General features: G+C 40.8%; 1 protein-coding gene across 1 annotated transcript in view; it reads left to right on the top strand.

Moving 5' to 3' along the window:
• Window positions 1-234: 234 nt before the first annotated feature.
• LOC134211982 (protein ABHD13) overlaps window positions 235-19,175 on the top strand; it is a 58,004-nt gene continuing 39,063 nt past the window's right edge. The window contains exons 1-2 of the mRNA XM_062689420.1: window positions 235-781; window positions 906-1,668. Of these exons, the coding sequence (XP_062545404.1) occupies window positions 628-781; window positions 906-1,668 (917 nt within the window). The 5' untranslated portion in view covers window positions 235-627. The remainder of the gene's footprint in view (window positions 782-905; window positions 1,669-19,175) is intronic.

Genomic DNA, 19,175 nt, shown 5'->3' with positions numbered 1-19,175 from the left:
CATCAAAGCACCAATAGCAATCATGGGAAAGAAAGGGAAAACTACCCAAATTTGGGTAAATTTTTTCTGCGATATTCTCATCAGTGCGTATATTGAACTCAAAGTTTGGGTTGATTTATCTGTCCGTGTAGGGATTCAGTGCTCCGCCTTCTCCCCCTGTTTGAAAACCCCTGGAAGAAACATTTGTGAACGTACTCCCATTGCGTTTGACAACGCTTCGCAAAATAAGAATGTTTGTAACAAAACAAACGAATGAAAATAGCGAAAACAGGCAAAAACAGTAAAAATTATCTGAAAAAAAGTTGATGATTAAATTTTTTTCTAAAATTTTCCTCGTATGTTTCATTTGTTTAATATTAAAATATGGAAGTGTTGTACAATTGAGCCAATTACTGAATTTTTATTGTTGAGTTAGTGATCAGTGAGCAAAGCAAACTCTGCCGTCAATCGCATTCCCCATGGCTTGGAACCCATCCGCGGAACTTTTACTTCCTCCGACCACATTCGTTTAGTGTCCCCCAAGTGAATTCCACTTTTTCCATCGTCGACATCCAGAAACAAAGCATTTAGTTGCTGCTGTCGGTACTTTACCATATTTCTGACCATATTCAAATACAAGCTTAAAGGATGCCGTTCCGGGACTGGAAGATTGTCCGGGTTGTTACGGGAATTGCGATGCGTATCTGGGCTGCTAGCGGAGCCGCGTTGTTGGCTGCTTTCGTCATCTATATTATCTACGGAGGATTTTTCGCATTCCTGTTGTTGCTTTTCGCCGTTTCGGGTGAGTGAGTTATTTCAATGGAAAAAGTTGTAATTTGCCATTCAAAGTGTTAAAACCTTATTAGCAAAGGCGAAAACAACATAATCGTTATTGCCATTTTTGTAATTTTCAATTACAATTTTAGGTATTCTGTACCATGCGCAGGACAACCTGCTGTACCACCCGGACTTACCGACAAACTCGAGAATATTTGTCCCGGTTCCATCAATGCACGGACTGCCTTATGAAACGTTGCACATAAAAACAAGAGACGGGGTGACGTTACATGCGTTCTGGATTCGACACCCTGGGGACAAGGGTCGGTACGTTCCAACGTTCGTATACTTTCATGGGAATGCCGGAAACATGGGACATCGGTTACAGAATGCCAGCGGATTCTACCACACGCTCCAGTGTAACGTTATGATGGTGGAATATCGGGGCTACGGTCTCTCGGATGGAACGGCAAGTGAGAGAAGTTTCTTCTCCGATGCTAGGACCGTAGTCGACCATCTATGCGGTCGACACGATCTCGACCACAGTCAGATCGTTCTGTTTGGGCGATCGCTCGGAGGGGCAGTTACTATTGATGTGGCTGCCGACGCAGTTTACGGGTCCAAGTTGATGGGAGTTATAGTGGAGAATACTTTCACGAGCATTCCCGACATGGCCGTGGAACTGATTCACCCGTGCATTCGTTATTTGCCGTACTTCTGCTATCGGAACAAGTTTCTGTCGGTGCACAAGATTCAGTTTATTTCTGCCCCGATGCTGTTTGTTTCTGGCCTAGCGGACACCTTAGTGCCTCCAAAAATGATGACCATGTTGCACACACGCTGTGGGAGCACCCGGAAGAACATGCTGCAGATTGTTGGAGGATCTCACAACGACACGTGGGCTGTCAATGGGTAAGTCAGAATTTAATGTTCATACACAGACAAACAGACGTAACTCTTTGTGCAAATTAGTTAAGAATTTATACATTTAATTTTACTTAAATTATTGCCATTATTACCGACGCCGCTATATTCGAGCGATTCGGGCGCTATATTCCTTCCAACCGAAGGAATTGGGCGCACAAGGGTAACTTTGTTGGAAGTGAACGCAAGTAAGAACCTTTGATGGGTATGAGGTTCAAAACATGCTAACGTCTAATGACGATAGCTGGTTCCAAACTCGTTCCTTATCTTGCTTCCAGCTCAAGAATACCCAGGTGCTACATGCCAAACTATGGATGGGCAGTTTGGCGATCCTGGGGAGAAACTTGTCCTGAATAACTGAGTTATTCAATTGTGTTCCTTGGAAGATGATATTTCGGAAAAAAGGATCATTAACGACTTGGTCGTTTTCCAATCAAGAACAAACTGATTTATTCTTACATTTTTTTCTGGTTTTATAGTCACAATCGGGATGAGTGCTCACGCATAGGCCCTAGGCTCACCTTTCTCTTTTACACTTGTAGCTAATCCTTGTCCTTTCAAAAATTGGTGAGATGGAAACCTATCGAGTCCTGACTTTTAAATAATTTACTTAGGTATTTATGGTCTACATCAACAGACTACTTATGTCATAATGATGGTAAAAAAATAAGCATACATATCGTCAAAAACTTAAAAAAACGAACAAACACTAAAACAGCTAGGGGAAATATGGGCCACCTAAGGAAATCGTGCCGAAAAGCGCTCTAAAGCTCAATAAATCATCATTCAAATGTACTTGTCATAAGACGAGTTTGTACAATCCCATTGAATTCCACCACTGAATTGTATCTTGACAGATACGTATTTCGACCTTAATAGTAAGGCCGTCTTCAGTGTCTCGTACTTGACTCGACTCAAGTCAAGTACGAGACACTGAAGACGGCCTTACTGTTGAGGTCGAAATACGTATCTGTCAAGATACAATTAAGTAGTGGAATTCAATGGGATTGTACAAACTCGTTTTATGACAAGTGAAGACATTCCACTAAAAAGCTCAAAATAATTTTCCTAATTCAAATGTAGTTGACTTATGCTAGGGAGTGTTATCTTCCATATTACGTCGATGAATGGTGAAAAATACGTTTGGAAATTGTTGGAATGCACTTTTGAGAATGTATTGATTTTAATGTGTGCTCCCGACTATACGGGGCAAAATGAGCCACCATTAGGGGCAGTATGAGCCACCCTTCCAAAATGATTTCTGGGAGAGAAAAGTGTTGTAATATGGATGAATATGATATTCCTACAACAGTTTAAAGTATTCTATATAAAATGAGATTGATAAACCGCACAGCAGCGGGCTGAATCGATTTACCACTCTTTACCGTTCGCACAGACACATTTCAATTGATTAATAGTCATTTTTTCTGTTCCGATCCGTTAATGCGGTGTTGTAATTTATCCGTAATGAATCTAACATAGATGATAATATTCTTGTATTCGGCAACTGAAATTTGAACTTGTTAGCATATTAAGGCCTAATATCTTGCTCTGTGCAGGTATGCCCATATTACCCCATAGAGAGTGGTTTTTTGATAAATTATGTTATGATAAATTCAGATTTGTATCAGTGCAAACATGTGTGCACAATATTCAATTATAATAGATCTTTTGATTGTGGTGCATTTTTGACCTGTAGCAAAAATTCACATTTTGAAGTATATTTTCATGTTTGAATTGAATTTTAATGCGGTTTCCACGTTGAAGAATTGTCTTAAAGATCATATAACTTTTCTTGTAGGTACGACTTGTAGCAGAGAAGCACGGATTTAACACGGTTATTATTATTTATTATTATAATTATTATTTATTCAGACGAAGGCCGAAGTGGCCTGTGCGGTATATAAGAGTATTCTTCATTCGGATCGGTCCATGGCTACACGTTATAACCCCCTAGGCTATGCTCAGTGGAAAAGGGGATCTTCAGGGTCGGAAGAAGAGGAATCGACACAACAAACTCAACGTCACTCGATGATCCAGGTGCAACATATCCATCAGCATATCTCGGATGGGTGAAAATCACAAACAGTGCCTCATGATGGAACAACTCAAAGGCCACACGGTGAAAGAAATTCTAATCAGAACGTATAGAGAGTGAGGTATGGTGACCTCTTTCTGGGTCCGGGATAAACGGGGAAATCTGAGAAATATTGAAACTTTCAATAATCGGAACCGGGTTGGCTTGGCCTGGGTGTGTCACTTGCCACGAACCACTGACGTAACGATCACTTTCCAAGATGGCGCAGGGTGTCTACTACCTGGAAAAACCTGGAAAACCTGGAATTATCAGGGAATTTCTCCCCACCTGGAAAATACCTGGAATTATCAGGGAATTTCTGACATAATCAGGGAAATTTCAAAACCCGGGGATCATGAGTGAAATTCTGTCAAAAGATGAAAAAATCCTTCAACATATTTGAAGAAATATACCAATCAAATCTATTGGAAATGTAGTGAACGTTAATGGATCGTTTTTCCGCAAAAAACTGTTTTGCCATCTTCTAAAGAATTCCTGGAGAATTTCTGAAGCTATTCTTGGTGAAATCTAGAAATTTTTTCGGGAAATCAATTAGGGTTGGATTTGTAAATGCTTTTGAGTATTCCCTCGAAAATTCTTTAGGAATATATTAAAAAATACTAAATTAGTTAGGATTTTTCAAAGCAATTCCTGAAGGAACTTCCGAAGAAATTTCGGGATAAGTTTTCCAAGGAATTATTCAAAGAAATCACTAAAAGAGTGTCCATAAGAATGATTAGCAATTTTCTAAATTTATTTTCTAATTTTTTTCTGGAGGAATTTCCAAGATAAAAATCGAAAAGAATTCCCGGAGGAATTTCAAAATGAATTTCTTGACGATTTTTCGTATGGATTCTTTAAGAAATTCCCGAAAGGGAACCTGAAGGGATTTTCAAAAAAAAAAACTGTAGAGTAATTTGTGAAGGATTTTTGCTAAAGGAATTCTTGAAAGAATAGCCGAAGGATTCCCGAAATGATTTTTCAAAGAAGTTTCTCAAGGTATTCGCGAAGTATTTCCAAAGAATTCTTAAAAGCAAAATATCCGGAAAAACTCCTCCAGGTGTTTTCTAAAGTTTTCCTTACGATACTTCTGAATGAGTTCCTAAAAAATCCCAAGGAATTTCAAAAAAATATCCGAAGTATTTCCGATGGTTTTTACAGTAAAGCAGTTAATAGAACGCTAGTGGCGCTGTAATCATTGAAATTATTCTGCCAAAATATGCTTCAATAAGCTTAATAGCCTATGCAGATTACGATTAGATTATTTATCGTAATAAATATCGTATTAAGGAAACAAATGGACAATGGGAAGAGGTTTCCGATCGAACCACCATCGGCAGTGTGTCGGTTGTCTCTTTTCGTCTGCATCAAAATTATAACTGTGGTAGGGTAAAACCACCTATTATGGAGGGGTTAAGCACCGTGTCAAAACAAAATTGATTTCAAAATTCTTTAAAAAATTACCTGTTGGTCTTTTTCGTACTGCTGTAGTCGAATAGAATGCTCGTTTCGTAACTATTACGTCAATTGTACTGAACTTAAATTGTTTTGTTTTTATCACAATTAAAACAAACTACCCCAATAATAGGACGCAGATGCCTATCGTTGCGATATTTTTTGAAGGTCAATCCTATTGTTGCGGTACTGCATGTAATTCTTATCAAGATCGGTACCGCAACAATTGGACTTTAGCACTACCGCAATAATAGGCTCAAAGGATTCATATTTTTAATGAAAAATGTTGATTTTTCATCGTTTTGAACGGAATTTTGTCAAACAAAAGCTTTTCTAGTCGTTAATTCAAAGAGTTTTAGCGTATCCATAACTGTTTTTAATGCTATTATATCCAGAATGGACTATTTTAACGCTACCGCAACATTAGGACATACCACAACGTTAGGACGTTCTACCCTAGTGAAATACCGAGCGGATGCACAAACACTCACCTTGAAACACGTGATTGCTGGTTGCCAATTTTACTTCCTTCTTAAGGTGATTATACAATCAAGCCATGTGGTGAATTTCAAATTCACCACACGTTTTCTACTCGTATTATCAAAAGTACAAATCTAGCGTAACAATGTTCGTATAATGCTGAAAATAAAGTCGATTGTTTAGCAAAAGTAAGCAAACGATCTACGGATGTTTCAACCATATGGGCGTTGTGGTTCTCTCAATTCGTGCTCTTGAAAAATCACTAGAAAAAGCACCTGGTTTCCAAGATGGCTGATTTGTGGCTTTGTTGTATAACCACCTTAAAGCGGAGAAAGAAAATTGAATGTATGGGGAATGGAATGGGGATGGCATCAGGTTGTTGTTTATCATGATATTTATGATCATAAATGGCGTAATCTGAATAGGCTATAACTAGGCCGTTTGACACTTATAGTACCGGTACCTTGGCTGCTAGATCCAAGCAAACTAGATGTTGGTCACACGAACAGGTATAAGGACGTTAGGCATGAGTACGTGAGGCATGAAGGTGATTATACAATAAAGCCAGAAATCGGCCATTTTGTAAACCACGTGCTTTTCCAATATTTTTTTCAAGAGCACGAGATGAAAGAACCATAACGCGTATGGGGCTGAAATAATGTAAAATCGTTTACTTAGTTATGCTGAACAATCATAATTTGAGTTTCGGCACTGTACGAAAACTCTTACGCCAGATTTGGGCTTTTTAAAATGTATGTAGATAAACGTGTGGTGAATTTGAAATTCACCACGGGCCTCATTATATAATCACCTGAAGGATGTTAAGCATAAAATGCCCTAAAAACAGCCCACGACATAAAGAAGGTATTATGCCTAACGTCCTCATGCCTAACGTCATGGACCCAGCAATCTCATATTTTTGCATCAACACATTTTCTGAAGAAATTTTCGTAAGAAGTTCTGAAGGATTATTATTATTTATTATTTATTCAGACTAAGGCCGAAGTGGCCTGTGCGGTATATAAGAGTCTTCTCCATTCGGCTCGGTCCATGGCTACACGTCGCCAACCACGCAGTCTACGGAGGGTCCGCAAGTCATCTTCCACCTGATCGATGTTCTGAAGGATTTCCTGAAGAAATTCCCAAACATATTTCCGGAACATTTTTTTAAGAAGTTTTCTTAAGCTTCTTTACAAAAAAACAGCTGAAATAAAAGAGAGAAAAAGAGATTTCCGGTAGAATTCTTGACCAAGTTTCCAAAGAAATTCCTAAAAAAATTAGAAGAATATCTGAAGAAATCTGCAAAGTATTTTATAAAGGTATTTCCGAGGGATTTTCACAACACATTTTCGAACAAACACCTGCCTGGAAATTTATGTAAAACACCTGGAAAAAACCTGGAAATATCAGGGAATTTTGTTTTTACAGATGAGTAGACACCCTGTGGCGGCCTTGTAGCGTGCTTCTACTTGATCCCGTAGTTTCAGTAAACTACCGCGTGCTATTGTTTTGCCGGAATCCTTTATCCGCTAGACCGCGATGGCGACGCGAACAATAGCTGGATAGAAACACAAGAGAAAAAGGCCCTGTCTTGGACCTTTCTCTTCGATCGGATAACACTAAATTCACGAATCAGGGGGGGACTAGTATAGGCTCACTACCCTAACACTTGTATATCGTAATATAATATCCACTAACGTAATTTACAATTCCATTAGATGTTTAAGGTCACTTCTGACAGAATCCAAGTTTCAAAGTGCTCGCGTTTTCGGGGGCACACCACTCGATATGGAAGCAACGCATAACTGTCATTTTTATTTTTTCACGCATGCTGTGACGCAGCAAAGCTGAATCAACAAAAATGACAGCTGTCCACCGCTTCCGAATCGGTGTGCCCCCGAAAACGCGAGCACAAACGCGCACTGCTGCTCTCTAGCACGTTCCGAGCAGAATTTATTTCACCGTGCTAGCATGCGTTTTGTAGATTGTCAGTTTGGTATGGCGGCGAACTCTATTCGATCGGAGCGTTTTGCGGAGTCCAAAGTTCGTACGATTTCCAGCCACTATGCGTCTCCGAATTTCTCTGCTGGTATCATTTTCGGCAGTCACCAGTGAGCCCAAGGACACACATTCTTCTACCACCTCGATTTCGTCACCACCGATGCAAACTCGCGGTGGGTGGCTCACATTGTCTGCTCTTGAACCTCTTCCTATCATGTACTTCGTCTTCGACGTGTTGATGACTAGTCCGATCCGCTTGGCTTCCCTCTTCAGTCTGATGTAGGCTTCCTCCATCTTCTGCCATAATATCTATGTCGTCGGTGAAGCCAAATAGCTGGACGGATTTATTGAAAATTGTACCACTCGTGTTAATCCCTGCTCTTCGTATTACCCCTTCCAAAGCGATGTTGAATAGCAGATACGAAAGACCATCACCTTGCCGTAACCCTCTGCGGGTTTCGAAGGGACTCGAGAATGCCCCTGAAACTCGAACTACGCACATCACCCGATCCATCGTCGCCTTGATCAACCGTATCAGTTTATCCGGAAATCCGTGTTCGTGCATTAGCTGCCATAGCTGGTCCCGATCGATTGTATCATATGCGGCTTTGAAGTCGATGAATAAATGATGTGTGGGCACGTTGTATTCGCGGCATTTCTGCAGTACTTGGCGAATGGCGAACACTTGGTCCGTGGTGGAGCGTTCGCCCATAAAACCCGCCTGGTACTGCCCCACGAACTCCCTTGCAATTGGTGCTAGTCGACGATATTTGGGAGAGTACCTTGTAGGCGGCGTTCAGCAATGTGATTGCGCGGTAGTTGCTACAATCCAGCTTATCGCCCTTCTTGTAGATGGGACACACGACACCTTCCATCCACTCCTGCGGCAAAACTTCCTCCTCCCAAATCTTGGTAATGACCCAGTGCAGCGCTCTAGCCAGTGCCTCACCACCGTGTTTAAATAGCTCTCCTGGTAGTTGGTCAACCCCAGGGGCTTTGTTGTTCTTCAGCCGGCCAATCTCTTCCTGGATTCCCTGGAGATCCGGAGCCGGTAAAATTATGTCCTGCGCGCGTTCTCCCAGGTCCATCACCATACCGCCATCTTCGTCTGCCACATCGCCATTCAGGTGTTCTTCGTAGTGCTGCCGCCACCTTTGCATCACCTCACGCTCGTTCGTAAGAAGGTTCCCGTTTATGTCCTTACACACATTAGGCTGTGGCACGTGGCCCTTACGTGAACGGTTCAACTTCTCATAGATCTTTCGTGCGTTATTAACGTGGTACAGTTCCTCTGTCTCTTCACGGTCTCGATCTTCCTGCTGGCGCTTTTTCCTCCGAAAAATCGAGTGTTGTCTGTTCCGCGCCGTTTGTATCGTGCCTCGTTCGCCCTCGTGCGGTGTGGCAGCAATCTCGCCCATGCTGCATTCTTCTCCCCAACTAACTGCTCACATTCGCCATCATACCAGTCGTTTCTCTGATCCGGAGCCACCGTGCCTAGTGCAGCGGTTGCGGCGCTTCCAATGGCGGATCGAATATCTCTCTAACCATCTTCAAGAGATGCTGCGCCTAGCTGCTCTTCCGTTGGGAGTGCCACTTCCAGCTGCTGCGCGTAGTCTTAGGATAGTCTACCGGCTTGTAGCTGCCCAATGTTTAGCTGCGGCGAACGACTCCGACGCGTGTTGTAGACCGTCGACAGTTTTGAGCGCAGACATACTGCAACGAGGTAGTGGTCGGATTCAATATTCGCACTGCGGTAAATGCGTACGTTCGTGATGGCGGAAAAGAATTTACCGTCGATTAGAACGTGGTTGATTTGGTTTTCCGTTACTTGATTAGGTGATTTCCATGTGGCCTTGTGGATATTCTTGTGGGGGAAGAAAGTGCTTCGAACTACCATTCCGCGGGAGGCTGCAAAGTTTATGCATCGTTGGCCGCTGTCGTTCGATACGGTATGCAGACTATCCGTTCCGATGACCAGTCTATACATTTCCTCCCTTCCCACCTGAGCGTTCATGTCACCGATGACGATTTTGACGTCCCGCAATGGGCATCCATCGTATGTCTGCTCCAGCTGCGCATAGAACGCTTCTTTCTCGTCGTCGGATCTCCCTTCGTGTGGGCAGTGCACGTTGATGATGCTATAGTTGAAGAATCGGCCTTTTATCATCACCTTGCTGCCACCCAATCACGCGTTGGCGCATCTTTCCCAGCACTATGAAGCCGATTCCCAGCTCGTTGGTGGTGCCATAGCTTTGGTAGAAGGTAGCCGCTCGATGCCCGCTTTTCCTTTCTGTCCTTTCCAGCAGATTTCTTGCAGCGCTACGAGGTCGAAGTTGCGGGGATGTAATTCATCGTAGATTATCCTGTCGCAACCTGCGAAGCCTAGCGACTTGTAGTTCCATGTTCCAAGCTTCCAATCGTGATCCTTTATTCGTCGCCTAGGTCGTTGCCCAAGGATGTTATCGATCATTTAGTAATCTGCGTTCGTTCATTTAGTAGTTTGTCAATAACTCATTCCAGAGGCTAAATTTCAAAATGTGTTGTATGGTGGACTTTTAGTGCGACGGTTTCTCTACAACTCTTCTTAACAGGTCGATCTTCGAATTCCACTGCTAAAGGAGTTACGGTGCTAGTTGCTATACTTATACTAAATGATAACCAAATATGCAATCATTTAGTCTAAGTTACTGCTACTAGCGCTATAGCTCCGTTCTTAATGAAATTCAAACAACGAACTGTTAGGCAGAGTTGTAGATAAACCTTTGCACTAGAAATCCACCATACAACACATTTTGAAATTTAGCCTCTGGAATGAGTTACTGAAAAACTACTTAATGATCGAATGCAGATTACTAAATGATCGATAACATCCTTGTCGTTGCCGATTGTATCGAGTCGTATTATCTTCTATGTCGTTCTTAATAGTTGTTTTTAAAGGCGGCTTATTGGGCCTGCGCAAACCTCCTGTCTCGTCGGAGGACCGTCGTGTCAGGGCTGTTTAGCGTCCCACCTAACACCAGGACTTGGGCTTGTGCGCTTTGAGCGGCACACGGTCGCTTTGGCGAAGCCTACTTGCGGATACATGCAGCTTTTTATAGATGTTTAATAGGGCCTACTGTCAAACCCCACCACATCCTAGGCAAGCCCCACAACTCGCAGATGGCCTGGGGAGAGATCGTTAAGCCCTTTTGGCGATCCGGCCAGGTTATTTGTTGGATCCTGAGGCTGATTTCATAAGGTGAGTTGAATTCAATTTGTTAATGTGCTAATGTGTTAAAATTTTTAATGATTAAAAAACACAAGGCAATGGGTTTGTATTGCTACAAAGCGCGTCTGGAAGACCGCTGGAAAATGGATTGTGGTTTGGAAAATCACAAAGCGTGTCTGGAAGACCGCTGGAAAATGGATTGTGGCTTGGAAAATCACAAAGCGTGTCTGGAAGACCGCTGGAAAATGGATTGTGGTGTGGACAATCACAAAGCGTGTCTGGAAGACCGCTGAAAAAGGGTTTGTGGTTTAGAAAATCACAAAGCGGTAAAATGGATTGTGGTTTGGAAAATCACAAAGCGCGCCTTGAAGAGCTGGAAAATGGTTTGTGGTTTGGAAAACCACAAAGCGCGTCTGGAAGACAGCTGGAAAATTGTTTGTGGTTTGCAATACCACAAGGCGCGTCTGGGAGACGGCCGAAAAAAGAGTTGACAATCTAGAAAATCCCATGATGGGTCATGGAAGCATTGATTTTGGTTAAAATAAATTTAGTTTGAAATGTATAACTTGGTGACTGTAGTGTACATGACACTACCCGTTAAGCTAGTTCTAACAAAATCTGAGAGATATGGAGATCTATCGTATGCAACAAAGTTGTTTGGAAGGCTTAATATATTATCTTGAAGTTTATTTTAGAATTTACTGACTTAGTAGTCGTAGCAGAATTACCCGTTGGATGAGATATCCAACATTCACGAGGCTCAAAAACGTTGCCAGCATTCACAAAGTAATAATTTTGGAGTTATTGGTTAATTGTACTGGTTAACATAAGTCTTAAATTTAGGTATATATACTTATGCTATCTCATTTAAGTATGATATATCTGCGAAATCTATATAATAAAAATGAGTTGAGATTTTCTTCCTGACGATTTAACTCGCGAACTGGTTGACCGATTTGCAAGATTTTTACCCTGATCGATTCGTTTTGGAATCCGCAAGGTTTGTATATAAAGTTTGTACAAAAAGTTGGTAAATTTGACGGGGAAATGTAAAATACATTAGAATACAATTTTAGGTCAGCTGTTGCGGAAAACAAAACAAACGCACGGAAATTGATCTAGAGTGCGGTGCTGCAAATAGTACATTGTGACATTTGCAACACCCAGGCAAAGCTGGGTTTCTTTCGCTAGTTTTAGATAAATATCATACCCTAGGCCAGATGTTCCCAAACTACTTGTACATGCGACCCACCTAGCAGAATCGCATATTGCTTGCCACCCTCCCACATTGGTTTTTAGAATTTGGATCAAAATGAGTTCGCGTTAGATTGAACAAACCATTATGAATTGCTTCATATTCCATCATTATACAGGTAATCTTCGATATAACGTACCCCCGATATAACGTACACTCGATATAACGTCACTCGATATAGCGTACATTTTTCCCCGTTATAACGTACACTTTGAAAAATAATTTTAATTTTGGTAGTTATTACAAAATAATTTACTAAATCGTTATGATCATTCATGTAGGGATGGCATAATTGTATGGAGTCCAATTTTATCAGCTAGAGGCATTAATTACTGTTTTCCCCACTTGGCACTATCCTCAGAATTCCCCCGAGGTATTGGATGATATTGAGTTAATGAGGTTTTAGGCATGTCTAGTTGATATTAGGGTATAAGGAGAGAGTGTCGTGAGTTGACTTCGTCTGTTTTTTTCCAATCGCATTTCGATCAGCAACTAACGCAAAATTGTTAAACATAAATTAATGACATGCGTAAAGGCATCTAGTTTATTCACGCCCGATTCCAACGATATATATCATCATTACGTTGCATCGTTCTCATAGTCAGAAAAACGGAAAAAGTGTCCAATCAAATCATCCATTGCCATTACTATTGTGTGCCGTATCAGCCGTACTCGTAATAATCGCAGTTTTGCTTCGCACAATAATGAGCTTCGGTTGTGGCAAGTGCTCGCGCCCTATCGGTGGTATGGATGAGTATATCGTCTGTGATGGATGCAGTGGTAAATATCACTTGAGCTGTACAAACATGAATACGTATCAGATGCGAGTATGCGTAGATTTTGATAACGTGATCTGGTTATGTGAGGCTTGTCTATCCTCGTTTCGTGAACAGCACAATGCAGCATCTAAAATTGAACCCAAAAAGAATATGTTGGAAGACAACCATGAGGGCCAAATCGATCGCGTCGTGAGTGAGCTTCGGGAGGAAATTTCAACGATGAAGAGAGGATTCGCAGAACTGCAACTAACGTTGAGCAGTGGTTGCCAACCGGTATATTCTACATCTACTCCGCAACGAATTTCAGATCGCGAAAACATCAACGATTCGTCTCAATTGAGAAGTGGTTCTAACTCCGAAATTTTATCTACTGGATCTAGCAGATTCTATATATTTTTTGCAAGAGTTGCAAAGCACGTCACGACGGATGCAATGCGGGAAATAGTATCAAGCTGTTTACATTCGACTGATCGAATCGATGTCACAAAGATGGTTCCGAATTGGATCAATTCCGAAAACCTGAAATATGTTTCCTTCAAAATTGGTGTTAATTGGATGTTGAAAGAGAAGGCACTTATGAAGTCAACGTGGCCGACGGGATTACTCTTTCGAGAATTCGTGCATCGGGAAACCAGTTACTGGGAGCCATAGAAACGCAGACGTATTGTTCAGTTCTATAAATAATTGTTATTTATTTTGTGTGTTACCGATTCTGTTTTTGCACTTTGTACTATAATATTAGTTTATTCGGTTGTCCGAAAGTTTGCAAATTGTAATATAGAATAAGTAGATCATTTGGGCTATATTCAGCCTGTTGATCGTAAATAAATAAATAAATAAATAAATAAATAAATAAATTAGTCAAAGTCAGAATTGATGACGGGTTGTTTTCAGGTCTAAGTCAGCTAATGTCGAGAGAAGTAATGGTATTGTAGATCCAGGCTTGAAATGCGTACCAGATTATTTTAAAATTAATCCTAGAGGATATTCCTGGAGAAGCTCCCAAAATAATTTCTGGTGAATTTTGTAGTGAAATTCCTGTAGGAAATTCTAAAATAGTGCCAAAAAGAATTTCCGAATTAATTCTTTTAAAAAATCTGATTGAATTCATGAAGGGATTAAAAGAAATTGAATAAATTCTCGAAACTAATTTGGAAAGTAATTTCTGGAAGAATATTTTAAAGAATGTTCAATGGTATTTTTGAAAGAATTCTTAAAAGAATCTCCGAAGGAGTTTCCTGAATATATTTTTAAGCAATTCCTAAAGGTATTTAGGAAGCAACACGAAATAGAATTAGCGAAGAAATTCCTAGATTTCTAAAGTAAATCCTTCGGAAATTGCTTCAGGAACTCCGGCAATTCCCGGAGGGATTTCTTCAAAACATCATCCCGAAATGAATCCAGTAATTCCTTCGAAAATTCTTCCAGGAATTCTTTCGGAATTTCCCTTAGACATTAGGTCAATATTTTCACATCGCATTCTTTCTTTAATTTCTTTCAAGAAAATCCTAAGACCTCCGGACCCCTTTCAGAAACTCCTTGAGCAACACTTTTAGAAATCATCCCAGAATTTTTTCTAAAAAAATCTAGAATAAAAGTGATGAGTGTTTCCGAGAAATTCTTGACAATGTAGTCTAATGCGCTAATTGTTTGTGAATGGCAGGTAAAACTCGTCTCGTAGGTTTTCCCAGTACTTTAGCAACTGCAGTAGAGCAGGGCATGATTAGCCTCCACCACCCTATAAGACCGCATCCAACCACTCACCATAGTCCTCCAACCCAACACCAGAAGGCCAGAAGTAACTTCGTTAAGTAGCCGTTAAGGGGTGGCGTAGACCGCATCGTGCTGTGCGGTTCTTTCTCTCTTTGCGGAAGGAAGTTTTTAATACTACCCGAAGCTATTTTAATTTCAACGGTGTTTCTTAGCGCTATTTGTACCCACGGATCCCGTTACGATCTTTGCAAGGACCCGTGCCTTCGTTTTACGTTGGACCCGTTTGCGGAAGTAAAATTCCGACAAGCGGTGGTAATCCTGCAGGGACACCGTTCTGGGAAAAAAACCTCTTAGAAGGTCACGTCTCCACGCTCAGCCATGAGCATTAATAAAAACAAGAGGAAGGGGGAGTCTCTGAATTCTCCACTTCCTTCAAAGAAACAAGGTTTCAAGACCGTCATGCCAAAGCGCGGTAAAAATAGAAGGAAGCTGGAGAATTCAGATATTCCTTCTAACTCCAATATCGAAAATAATTCTTCTCCAATCGAACTGAGCAATCAGTTCGATTTGATTAATGATGAAATTGAGCAACTCGAATATACCTCTAGCCCAGGTGATTCGATTCATGCGAAAAAGCAAAGGATTCCGCCAATTGTGGTATCTGTTGCCGAGTTTTCTGGCTTCCGGAATGAGATTTTGAGTAACCTTCAGGGGATCAGGGTTTCATTTCAGATTGCTAGGAAGGGTGACTGTCGCGTTTTGCCGGGATCCTTTGACGATCGCAAACGTCTTCTTCAGTATTTAACTGAGAAGCGCCATAAATTCTTCACATACGACGACAAAACTGAGCGATTGTTCAAAGTCGTCTTGAAAGGTCTCCCCAGTGATGATAAATCACTGGATGAGATTAAAATTGAAATTTCTCAATTACTTGGATTTTCACCAGTCCAAGTAATTAAGATGAAAAAGAAATCCCACTCTGGTACTTCCCAGAGGGGCATTTCTCAAGAATTTTATTTAGTTCATTTTAACAAAAGTGAACTAAATAATATGAAAAGTTTGGAAAAGGCCTGTATTATGTCCCATGTCCGTGTTACATGGGAACATTTCCGCAGGCCTAAATTTCCAAAACCCCACCCAGTGCCGTAAGTGCCAAAAGTGGGGTCATGGAACCAAACATTGTCACATGGATGCTAAATGCATGATTTGTGGTGGAACCTCTCACGCCAAGGACGCATGTCCTGTGAGAGAAGATTCCAGTAAATTTAAATGTGCAAATTGTGGGGGCAATCATAAATCCAATTTCTGGAAATGCCCTTCACGCAAAAAAGTTTTGAATTCCCGTGCAAAATTGATGACGGGAAATTCCAATCGGATCCCAGATTCGACGGGTAGAAATTTTTCAAACGTTCAAATTACCAGTCGAGCACTTCATACACTGTGCCACTAAAGTACTCTTTAATGGGTAAAATAGTACCCATTATGAAGTTAAATAGTTCAACTCATTAAAAGAGTAAACAGCGTTTACTCATTAATGGGTAAACCGCCCGTACGTCAGTTCAACGAGTGATTTTTACACATTATTTGAAAAATGTTTTTCTAGAAAATGTGTAAAAATCACTCTTTATTATTTTGAAAAGCATTCTTAAAAACTAAAATAATCTTAAAACTAGGCTTTTCATAAAGCAATTTTTTGATTTTAATAATACGCAGAATTATGATAGTATTTATTCACACCACATAAACAAAATACAATTCACTTTAGCTCCTATAATCTATCAAAACCGGACCAGCGGCAATTTCCGGAATCTGTCTGATATCATTCCCCGTCCGGTGTAGGCAGCTTTTGAATGGCATTGTGTAATTCTAGGCAACAAAAATCACCCCACTAAGTTGCTTCCTGGAGATAATGCCGATCGACAACTGGTTGGGTCCGCTGGATTGGCTGACTAACGACATCAGGAGGGATTCAATGCCGAGGAACTTCTTCACAATATTTTGGTTAGCTGAAATTTTAAACAGTTCATATTTCAAAAATTTATTAAAACATGAATAAAATCAAAAGAATACTCACTACCAATCCTCCGAGGACAGGACGAGCTCACTCCTCTTTCCCAATCGTTCATTCTCACGGGAAGCAAACATGACGGTTTCATTAACGTCCACGGCTCTGGAAGTCCATGGGATGGCAAAGGCATATTTCCGTCCTGACCGGCGTTACCGTTTTTTGTCCGGTGGAATTCGCTTACCAGTCCCAATCGCATATCAATCAAAGCAAATACCATACCAGAAGCTGTTCAGGTTGGTATAAAGCACACACAAACAATTGTTATCGGACTCCGTTTTAATGAATCTAAATAATTGTGTGAAAGTTCTAAATTGGAATGCCCGCTCTCTAAAGGGTAAGGAAGATGAATTATTCAACTTCCTAACAGTTCATAATGTGCATATTGCCATTATAACAGAAACTTATTTAAAGCCCGGACTCTCCATTAAAAGAGATCCAAATTATTTCATCTACAGAAATGATCGTCTTGACAGCGCCTGTGGTGGGGTCGCCATTGTCATTAATAGACGTATCAAACATAAATTATTTTCTTCGTTTGAAACCAAAGTTTTTGAAACCTTGGGAGTTTCTGTTGAAACAAATTTTGGTCAATTTTCCTTCATTGCAGCCTATTTGCCTTTTCAATGCAATGGGCAGCAAAAGAATTTGTTGAAAGCTGATCTTCAAATTCTGACTCGCAACAAATCATAATTCTTCGTAATTGGTGACTTCAATGCCAAACACCGTTCATGGAATAATGCTCAAAGCAATTCCAACGGCAAAATTTTATTTTAAGATTGTTCTGCGGGATATTATACTATTCAATATCCCAATGGCCCTACTTGTTTTTCTTCCAGTCGAAATCCTTCTACAATTGATTTAGTTTTAACGGATTCAAGTCAGCTGTGTAGCCAATTGGTAACTCATGCTGACTTTGACTCTGATCACCTTCCTGTGACATTTGAAATCTCACAAGAAGCCATTTATAATCCAATCAGCTCTACTTTTAGTTATCATAGAGCTGATTGGGATTTATATAAAACATATATCGATAGGAATTTTGATGTTAATATTCCTTTGGATACCAAAAGTGATATTGACAATGCGCTCGTATCTTTGACAAATTTAATTGTCGAAGCCAGAGGCATTGCAATTCCTAAATGTGAAATTAAATTCAACTCCATTATTATTGACGACGATCTTCAGCTACTGATCCGTCTTAAAAATGTGAGGCGAAGGCAATACCAAAGAACTCGCGATCCCGCGTTGAAAGTTAGTTGGCGAGATTTGCAAAATGAAATTAAAAAACGTTTCGCTATTCTGAGAAATACCAACTTTGAGAATAATGTCTCGAAGTTGGATCCCAGTTCGAAACCCTTTTGGAAATTAACGAAAATTCTTAAAAAACCTCAAAAGCCAATTCCGGCGCTTAAAGAGGGAAATAAAATTTTATTAACAAATGGCGAAAAGGCTCAAAAACTTGCTCAGCAGTTCGAGAGTGCCCATAATTTTAGTCTAGGTCTCACTAGTCCAATCCAATTGAGGATCAGGTTACACGAAGCTTCGAAGACATTCTCAACCAAGATATTGTTTTTGACCCTTCGTTGGGAACTAATTTGGATGAAGTGAGATCTATTACTAGAAAATTTAAAAATATGAAAGCCCCGGGTGATGATGTTATTTTCTACATGTTGTCGAACCAGGTATCTACCCTGAAATTTGTACGCAGCCGCGCGGAGCTCTGTCCGACACGGCGAAATGGAAGTGGTCACTCGATCCATAACTCAATCGATGGAAGGATCTCACGGAAGACGATGTCCAGGCGAGTGAATCATCGCGAGAAGATTGCGAGAGTTAGTTGTCCACTGCTACTGCTCGCGACCGGTCACTGGAGGGCAAACCTCCGTTCGATTTTGTGTGCATTGTTTACGTTTAGTTAAGTAATAAATGTAGAAATAGATTGTCCGTAGTTTCTCTGAAATAAAGTGTAGTTTGTATATTAAACATAAGTTTTAATGTGTTTTGTGAGTGTCGAAGTGTCGCAACCCTGAAATGCCCCAACTGGATTCCTTCGGGCAGGAATTAAAACAGGCAAACTACCACCGAACAGTCCTACGTGAAGGTCAACTGAAGGTTAACGACAGACAGCAGGATCAACGATTCTCGAAGGTATCCCAACATAAATTGGTCCTTTGAGCCGGATTTCTATCGACCGGCGAGTCATTGGTTGGGAGAGTGAACCTGAAATCTGTATCGCCATTTCGAAGTCGAGGCCCTATTGTGCTAAATGTTCGCGCCAAGGAATCCTATTGGAACTTGATCAAAGGATCATCGCCATCGCAGGACGTTTCAATGCAACCGAAAGGATCTGCGCCATCGCTGGAGTGAATGAATAGTCGATCGCCATCTCCGCTTGCAATTTTGCGCCAAACCATTCGCAAGAAGACTATTTTCACCGATTGAAGAGGACACATTTCGCA

This window comes from Armigeres subalbatus, chromosome 2, assembly GCF_024139115.2.
Source record: "Armigeres subalbatus isolate Guangzhou_Male chromosome 2, GZ_Asu_2, whole genome shotgun sequence".
In the NCBI taxonomy this organism is placed as follows: domain Eukaryota; kingdom Metazoa; phylum Arthropoda; class Insecta; order Diptera; family Culicidae; genus Armigeres; species Armigeres subalbatus.
This window is presented reverse-complemented; position numbering and strand designations above follow the sequence as displayed.